The sequence below is a fragment of the Mauremys reevesii genome, linkage group 2 (assembly GCF_016161935.1).
Source record: "Mauremys reevesii isolate NIE-2019 linkage group 2, ASM1616193v1, whole genome shotgun sequence".
NCBI classification, from domain to species: domain Eukaryota; kingdom Metazoa; phylum Chordata; order Testudines; family Geoemydidae; genus Mauremys; species Mauremys reevesii.
Window position 1 is genome coordinate 87,018,413 of NC_052624.1, and position 8,890 is coordinate 87,027,302.

At 38.9% G+C, this 8,890-nt stretch overlaps 1 protein-coding gene across 1 annotated transcript; it reads right to left on the minus strand.

Moving 5' to 3' along the window:
• Positions 1 to 5,045: 5,045 nt before the first annotated feature.
• On the minus strand, positions 5,046 to 7,862 carry NEUROD6 (neuronal differentiation 6). Its single transcript, XM_039525748.1, has 2 exons — positions 7,757 to 7,862; positions 5,046 to 6,379 (listed from the first exon to the last, which is right to left on the minus strand). Exon 2 carries the CDS (start codon positions 6,356 to 6,358, stop codon positions 5,345 to 5,347), a length of 1,014 nt encoding a protein of 337 aa, XP_039381682.1. The 5' UTR covers positions 6,359 to 6,379; positions 7,757 to 7,862; the 3' UTR covers positions 5,046 to 5,344.
• Positions 7,863 to 8,890: the final 1,028 nt, after the last annotated feature.

The following is an 8,890-nucleotide window of genomic DNA, read 5'->3' on the forward strand; positions in this document are numbered from 1 at the left end:
CTTAGCTTCCATTGATTATTGCCCTTTTGTTTTTCAAAAATACTATTTTGATCTAATAAAGCCCCCAAAAACTTAACACTTCAGGCTTTACATTTAGACCAGTAAATTACTTTATGTGAAAAATATAATTTGGTAAGTTAATAAGCTCCAATTCAGGAAAAATATCTGCTTGGCATCTACTCTGCAAACAAATGATTTTTCAAGGCTTCTGCGTGTTTGGTGCTGGTGGTGGGGCTTTCATGTTCCAGAGAAAAAGGTGGATTTTAAAACTCGGTCTGTTGTTCCCAATATCAGATGCTTTTAAAACTTCCCCAAATAGCTCCAAGTCTCAATGGACACCAAAACCAGCATATGATATAGGTGACAATCCAGCTTGGTTTTGTAGGGAGTCTTCAATGCTAATGGCATCCTAGAATTAAATAGTGTGTGTAGTGTAGTCGAAAAGATAAATACAAACATAATAGTATAGGGGAAGATTAACTAAGAGGAACATGTCTGGAGAAAAGCCTTCTTGGAGAAGCTCTATGCACTACTATGTAACAAATTTTGTGGGTGTGGCTGAGACAATAGTCCATTTTAGGGCATAGATCATATGGCCATCGTTTGGTTGCATGGGGTGCCCCTCTCATTCCTCATTCTTGGCATAAATAAATAATTAATTCTTCACAGGCTGTGTTGCTAACAAACTTGGCTTCCCCGCTCCCTCCAGGTTATTCTTGCATATCCTTGGAAAAGGCTCTGGCCAAAGGGGCCAGCCTTTTACTGGTATGATGTGACAGAATTTTGAGAGCCGACGTGGTCATGTCTGTCTTGGAACACTAGAGGGGCAGGACCCGGAATCCTAACCCCTTATAATTTAGTTCAGCTTTGATTAAGTGAGACGTGGAAGGGCTGTCCTTGAGATTCAGTGGTATTGTGCCAACTGTCCTCTGGGCTGGCCTGTTTCCCTCTCAGGTAAAACTGGACCCGCCTCTATTGTTTAGTTCTGGGTCAGATCCAAATTCATGTTTTCTGACTCTGATGAAATTTCATACAGAGTGATGGCCTCATAAATGTAAGGCCAAGATTTCTGTTGTGTTGTCCTGACATTTTGTGAGGGCATCTTGTAAGCTTTTGATACTGTCAAATAAAAAATGATTTGACCTTGACCATGGACTATAAAACAAAACCATAGGCTAAATGTAATTCAGATCATAATCCAGAACATAAACCCACACAGCTAGCCTCTAATTTAGGGAGATATCGGGTATTTGCTTCTGAGTTGAAGGATTCTGCCATGTGTTTCAGTGGGATTTTCAGTCTCATTTAATTTGCTGCCATTTGGGAGCCCTCAGGGCAAACGGAATCAAAGGAGAGTAAAGCAAATACAAGTGAGAAAGGGAATCACTGGTAAGAAAAAAACTTTGCCTTTATTTGTGTGTGTGTATGTGTGTGTTTTCTCTCTATGCCTTTGAAATACCTCCTTGCATTTATCTATGAAGAGAAAGAGCACAGACAAGTCCAAAGAGAGTAAAGCCAGGAGGTTTCCCAAAATGGGTGCATGACCATGGGAGTGTGATGTGGCTCTAGACTCCATTCAGAGCTTGGCAAGGAAGGGATTAATCCTCTTTCTCTGACTAGAAGAGTGCAGGGTAGGCCAGCTGTGGGGCACTAATTAAATCTCACCCCAGCACACTGAGGGCTTGTCAACACGGTGGGGAAATGGGCCCTATGGGGGTCTGAGATTTAAAGCGACTAATGTGTTGTGCGTTAATCATTCCACGTACCCTGGCAGTCACATTCAAAGTTCCCTGGTGTGCTTTCAAGAAGTGATGCTTAAAACAGTACCATGTTAAAGTGCACTAGGGAACCTTTAGTGCACACCAGCAGGGTCTACACAGGCCAATCAAAGTGCAACACATTAGTGCGCTTTAGAAATCAGTTCCCCGTAGTGCGCATAACCTCACTGTATAGATATGCCCTATAAGAAGGATGTTAGAGGTAAAGGATTTGGGGAACACAGGAATTGCCCTATAGAAACAGACCTGTGGTCCATCTAGGCCAGCATCCCATCTCTAACAGTGGCCAGTACCAAGTGCTTCAGAGCAAGATGTTAGAAGAACCTTGCAGTAGGTAGATGTGCAGATAATCTGTCCCCTATATTAATGTGTATATGTGTAGGAGAGAGAGTCAAATCAAGGGAAATCCTTCCTCCAACATCTCTAGTCATTCAATAACTTACCAGCCAGGGAAAGTATTCTTCTACGACTTGCTTTATCATTTACTGAGCCTTGGTTTTACAATTTGCAGTGCCTTGAGGAAGAGTGGTGCCCTCACAGAGCTAGCAGAATGACTCATCTGGCTGTGAGTTGCCTCTCCTCTGGTCCTGCTATGGAGTTGACTGAGAAGAACTGGACTGGCATTGATTTTCCTCCCTCCCTCCCGGTTCTGTGGCCAGAAGGAAAGATGAACTGTCCCCTGAGTTATTGAGTTAACACAGGACCACAGAGCTAGAGGCCCCCAAATTGCAAAGCCTGAAGTGCTCCCTTTTGCTTAGCACTGGCCCCGCATTTGCTAAGTATACTGCGGCAGGCATTTATTTCCCATAGCTTCTGGGCATTTCTGTAACTTTCCCCACAACTTACACACACACAAATTTTCAAAAATACACCATTGTGGAAAGTGCACTTTGTAGTGCTCCCCTCTGTCTCTTTTCTGGTGAAGACAAACACTTGAAAATCTAAATGCATAAGGCTGCTGCTTCCACCCAGCAGGCGAACACTCCATAAAGGTCATGTGTTTCTGGGTTCTTCTGCTACTGGCACAGTGTGAATTGTGGGTGCTTTTTCCTAGCTCCTGCCCTACTGTGCAGTGGCAGGATGATACCTAGACATTGTGCCAGTAACTGCGTGTTTCTCCTCCTTGCATTCAGCTCATTCTTCCTCAAATGTCCTTCTGTCACCTGCTTGCATTTTGTTGTTGTTTAATATTATTTGGTGTTCTGTATAGATACAGAAACAGCTACCAGACAAAGGATAGCTTCTCCCTCCCCTATTTCTCAAACCTCTAGTATATTCAATGCAAATTACCTCAATGTGATTTTTGAGGTGGTAAAAAACCAAAATCTTTTTCGGCACTTGGTCCAATATAAAAAGCTGCTCCCTGCCATTTCCCCTGTTTCTTGTCACTGATAAAAGATTGAAATGGGCCCTAACCAAAACTGTGGAACCAACAACCCTGAACTAAGGGGCGGTTTGGGCTGTGATCTCTACATCTATAATGATGGGATACCTCTCTCTATTATGGATTCTGACAAAGCAGAACCCTGGATCCAAACATGCTCCAACTTCAGATTTTAGGGCTTTTGGATCCAGATCCAAACTTTGTGGTTTGGGCCTATTTCTAATTAAAGAGAAGCATCTAGCATTTAGCAGAGATCGGCCTTGACCAGTTAGCATGTTAGCAACTAGAGCTAGTTGTGAAATTAGGCATGAAGCAAACAGTGCAGTTAGCAGGAGAAATCAGCCTGCTTCCTCTTTTTGGGAGTGGCATAATAAAGAGAGGGTCCAGAGTTCATCAGCCATTACCAAACCATTATCTAGGGCTGTGGTTCAGTCTCTGGTTGTTCCAAGGAACTTGCTTGTGGTGTTTGTATGATATATGTATAGGATTTTTTATTTTCAATAACGATTCCTCACAACTCCTCATGTACACTGAACCAAGCGAAGTCATTCTGGTCCCATAGAAGTGAATGCTTGTCAGTAGAGTTTCTATTTACACTTCTAAAATCAGAGGCCTTGTCGACAGGCAGAAACTGCACTGGCTTAATTTCAATCAGTTTTTAAACTCAGTTAGCTAATCCAGTGCAAATTGCTGTGCTGACACTTAGTTCAATTTAAAAAGGTTTTGTTTCAAGTCACCTGAAACCTGTTCATAATTGACTTGGCTAAAGTGAAATAAACCTTGTTTAAACAGAGCTAAGAGTATCCACACAGCCTTTTGCCCCGGTTTAACTACATTAATATGAAATTGCACTTTTAGTTAAACCGATGCAACTTTCTCATTAAACAAACCCTGAGTTTAACAGCAAGCAGTGGTCAGGGAATCTGTCAATCTATAAACCCTTCCCCAACCCCTATTCCCAATATTAATTCCAGCTGCCAGAGTTGCTAAAAGACAACTCAGTGCTATTTGTTCACTCAACATCCTTTATATGTTTTAAGATCTGTCCCTGCATTGCACTAGGCTAGAAAGTTGTCTGGAAATACTACAGTTTACTATCTTTAATGAACATATAGTTGCTTCTGTTTAAGGATATCTAAGGTGTGCCTACATGCTGGTGAAGTATGTGTTTGAATGTGGTATGTAGTAAACCCTGATAACTGTCCATCGTTTCAAAACCCAAATGTAATCAGTAAGACTGTCCAGAAAATAATGCTGTGCAAGAAAAAACAAAAGGCACCTGTGTACTATGCAATAATAAGTATCAGGCAAAATACAGTATCACAGCTGATAGATGTACTTTATGACTGGAAACATCTATGTTTAATTGCATTTAAAATATGTAGTGAAAAAACCACAGTAATACATTGTTATAACAAACCCTTACATCTGAAGTCAGAATAATACAAAAAAGTGCTGATACCATTGTATTATTATGTTAAAGTAACTGATGCAAAATTTTGACAACCTCTTCTAAAATGTTATGTAGCCCCTATCAGCAAACACTCCAAATTTTATGCAGAATAATTCTCAGAGGTGATCACCTATATTTGTTTTACCCAAGAACAAAACAACCCCCCCAAATCAAAGAAAATAATGTTTTTGCATAGCTTTAAATATTGCTGCACTAACTCCCCTGCATCTTGCAAGACCATCTCAGTTTAGGGACAGTTCTTTTAAAATTCTGAATAATTTTTTAAAATCCAGTTCTTCTCAAATACATAATATATAATTTCTAATAATTATAAATACATCATTTTTACTCATCTGATTTTAATAACATGCATTTGTATAGTTACTGTACAATTGAAACAGACATTGACTTTAGACAGTGTGTATGCGTTTGTCAATTATATTGTTTAGACACACTGTTCAATGAATCAAGTGAATAGGGTGGACAAAAAGAATAAGCCTCTGGTAAGAAACAACCTCACAGTGTTTACAGACAAAAAAACAAAAGGAAAAATATGTATAAGAAAAAAGATTTATTAGTACGTAGAAAATTCCCACAATAGTTGAAACACACTTTAGAAACTAGTAAACACGTTAAATAGAGTTGTGCCCATTATGCAGTGCACAAGCATCTGCTTTGTCTTAATTAGACGGGGAGGTGAATGACCACTGTTTATTTTCATTTTCCTCATTAATTATGAAAAACTGCATTTAATTCGTCTTGCATGGTGAGAGACTGGCTGCGCAGATGTAAGTCGTAAGGGAAGTGGCTCTCGGTAGGCAACCTGAACATGGAGCTCTGCCCAAGGGGACCCCTGGGTGGCACTGCACAGTAATGCATGCCATAATTGTAATTTTTGCCATAGTCCAAGGCATCTTCTTGCTTCAGGGAAAATATCCCATTATAGTTAATTGGGGGAGGACTTAGGGGACCTTCAAACTGTGGGCTGGCACACTCAGGGGAAGTGCTTTCATAGAAAGATTCATAAGCACTGCAGTAATTGTAGGGTTTCATAGACTTGGAATTGTCAAGAGTTCCATGCCCCGGGGGAGTGCTGAGCTCAGGACTGTGATAGGGAGGATAGAAGCTGGAATATGGTGACCTTGTGTGATGGGCACTTTCCCCCGTCTGACCCATCAAGAAACTTCTGGCATTCAGCTGCAGGCACCCTGCCACCAAGTTTGTAGTTGGCTGGGATAGACCTTTGCACAAGTTTTGGACGAATGTGAGCAGGTCAGGTCTCTTGCCAATACGCAGGATTTCAGAAAGAGCCCAAATATAGTTTTTGGCTAGTCTTAAAGTTTCTATTTTAGACAGTTTTTGTGTTTTTGAATAACAAGGGACCACTTTTCTTAAATTGTCCAGAGCATCATTAAGGCCATGCATCCTGTTCCTTTCTCTAGCATTGGCTTCTTGCCGCCTGAATTTGACCCTTTCCACTCTTATCTTGGTTGTCTTTTTTTTCCTAAGGCCCCTCCTTCTAGGCAAACCATTCTCATCCTCCTCCTCTCTGTCTTCTTCCTCCTCTTCTTTTTCTGTGTCTTCTCCAGTGGCCCTTTTGATATTCTTTCCTCGGAGTACAATCTGCTTTGAAAAGCTTTCTGGCTTCTTAATTTGCTTTTGGTCCTCACTTTCTCTGGAAAACTTTCTGCACATCTGGGATTCTGGCATTACAACAGACTCATCAAATGGTAGTGTTAACATGGTTCTATAATCTTAAGTTACCTGAAAGAATGCCAGCACAATGTTTAAATGTTTCCATTTGTAAAGCTTGTATACTTACACAAACAGCGTCACACACCATTCACTTGTGTATATACACACGTACATGTATACAATACACAACACAATTTGCTAATAAAATATGTTTATAACTTGCAAATGTTTTTTCTATTTAGTTTAAAAAAAAATTAGCTGCCAAAATTATAAAAACAGCAAAACATGCATTATATCATCACTAATCTAAGCAAATTTAGTACAAGTAAATAAAGAGTAAAACTATGTTTAATAGTCATAATCAACTCCCTGCACATTTGTATTTTTTTAAACAAGCTTTTAGAATCCCCAACACTGTGGAATTTAAGCAAATGCAAAACATGATAAAGCAATGCGGAAATTTCATTAATCCAAATTCCCCTGGGTAAAAAATGAGCAGGGAGAGATCAGTCTTAAAAATGAAAAGTGCTATATCTCTATTAACTGACAAATATTTTTTAAATCACCTATTAACTTTTATTTTGAAGTTTGTTCACATGCATTCTTTCATGGATCTATACATTTAAGTCCAGTCAATTGGAATGGGTTAGAAAGAATTTAAATGGGAAAAAACCTAAGACAAATGAATCATTCAGTGACTTAATTAAAATGAAGTGAGGTTTTCTAATGATCAATGTGAAAATATATGAAACAGAGTATTTATTTCCTATTAGAAAAAAAAACAGGAATGATTTAATCCTAAACGTATTCACATAAAAAAGAGTTAGAAAATAAAATCTTTCTCTCTCATTTTTTAAAGGAAAGATTCTAAATTAATAGTACAATTTTGTTGTTGGAATTAACTTGTTTTCTTTTCTTTTTCAATCAATCAGGGTTAAAAAACCCAACCACCAAAAACAAAAACAAAAACCTCCTCCACGCGTTAGCAGTGTTTATGTTCTGCAAGAATCAGATATCTCCCTCTAGCTAATATCTGACAGGAATGGGCTGTGGATTCTGACTGCAATTGTGCACATGTGTTTAGAATCCAGAATGAAATGAAGAAATAATTTTCTTTTTGAATTGTTGTTTTTGCTTTCAGTCTTGAAGCAGCAAATACTTGGATCCACTGTCCTCAGAGACCAGCATAAATGAATGCAGAGACTTTTTAATAAAACAAAACTAAACAAAACCTCCTAATAAAAGACTAACTCTCTTAGTATTGCCTATACAATTGCAGTATTGCATAATCCCAGTGAAAGTATGCAATTACATCATAAGAATGGAATGCTAGGAAAAGTTATAGGTGGTAAATAGCATACATAAAATACAAGACAATGATACTGTATCTTTAAACACTTGCATGCACACACAGCCCCAACTGAAATAGATCTTTATTTATATTACCTTAGCTTTTTATTTCATTCAATACTCAGTTTTCATTTTTTGCCTTCCAAATCTTTTCAGTCTGAATGTCGCATCGTCTCCTGGAGTCTAGATCTGTGTATCTCTGCACTATCTCATTGATCTCTAAAAAGTGACATTGATGCCAACTGCCAGAGCTGGTACCCATGCCATCTGCTAGTGACGTCACAGGGCAGAGAAAATCATGTGATCCTTTCTCCTGGGACCTTCATTCTGCACTGATCATCTGGCATCCCTGTAAGTGGGTACCAGCATTCATGTATCAACACAGAAGGTTAGACTGATAGGGGGGAAAAATCTGTACCAGCATTTTACATACAGTAGGTGCATTTCCACTAGATCTGCTTCTATTTAACGGGCAATCTATATAGATAGCCATGCCAACATTCAGTTTTATCTGTACCTACAGGTACAGCTACTCCATAGTTGTTAATATTGTATTTCTTATTAAAAAAAAGGGCTGTTTCATATTGATCAGAATCCCCTCTGTGTGCCTAGGTACCCATGAAAAAGCAATTAAGGGACAGCTGAAATCAGAAAGAAATGTATATACTATGACACACCTAAGCAGATTTAGCTCAAGTGTAAGAAGTCACAAAAGTAGTTCTTGTTAATATTATTGTGAGCAATCTATGTGTGCTGCTCGAGAACACAAAATAACGGAAGAGTGTGTCCATCTGGGGTCTGTGTGAGAAATCCTCCGGTTTTTTTCTTCAGAGACTTTTTGCAATACTCCTGGGGGGGGGGGGGAAGAAATTTGAAATCAGAAATATATTCTGAATATTTCAAAAATATCATATTCCAGTGCAATGCATGCCCCCCGCAACATCAGAAATTAGTGTGTTGCCAAACACACATACACACACATTTTTTCCACCTCTGATAAAATGCACTAACTGCTTTGATTGTGATCCTTTTGTAGTCTTTCAGAGTAATCAGATTTTCCCCCTTTGCTTACTTTCTGTGTCTTGCCTTCTACAAAATATCTCCTTTGAACATTAAGAAGTCTTTTCTGTCTTAAAATTTTAATTACAATTTTGTGCTTCCTTCCTGATTCTCTTACCTGTTTTTCCAACTGCCTCTTTTTCTACTTTTATTCATTCTCATGTTCTCTCT

Excerpts from the sequence above, each read along its gene's own strand:
- NEUROD6 (XM_039525748.1), bottom strand. The coding sequence starts at position 6,358 with ATGTTAACACTACCATTTGATGAGTCTGTTGTAATGCCAGAATCCCAG.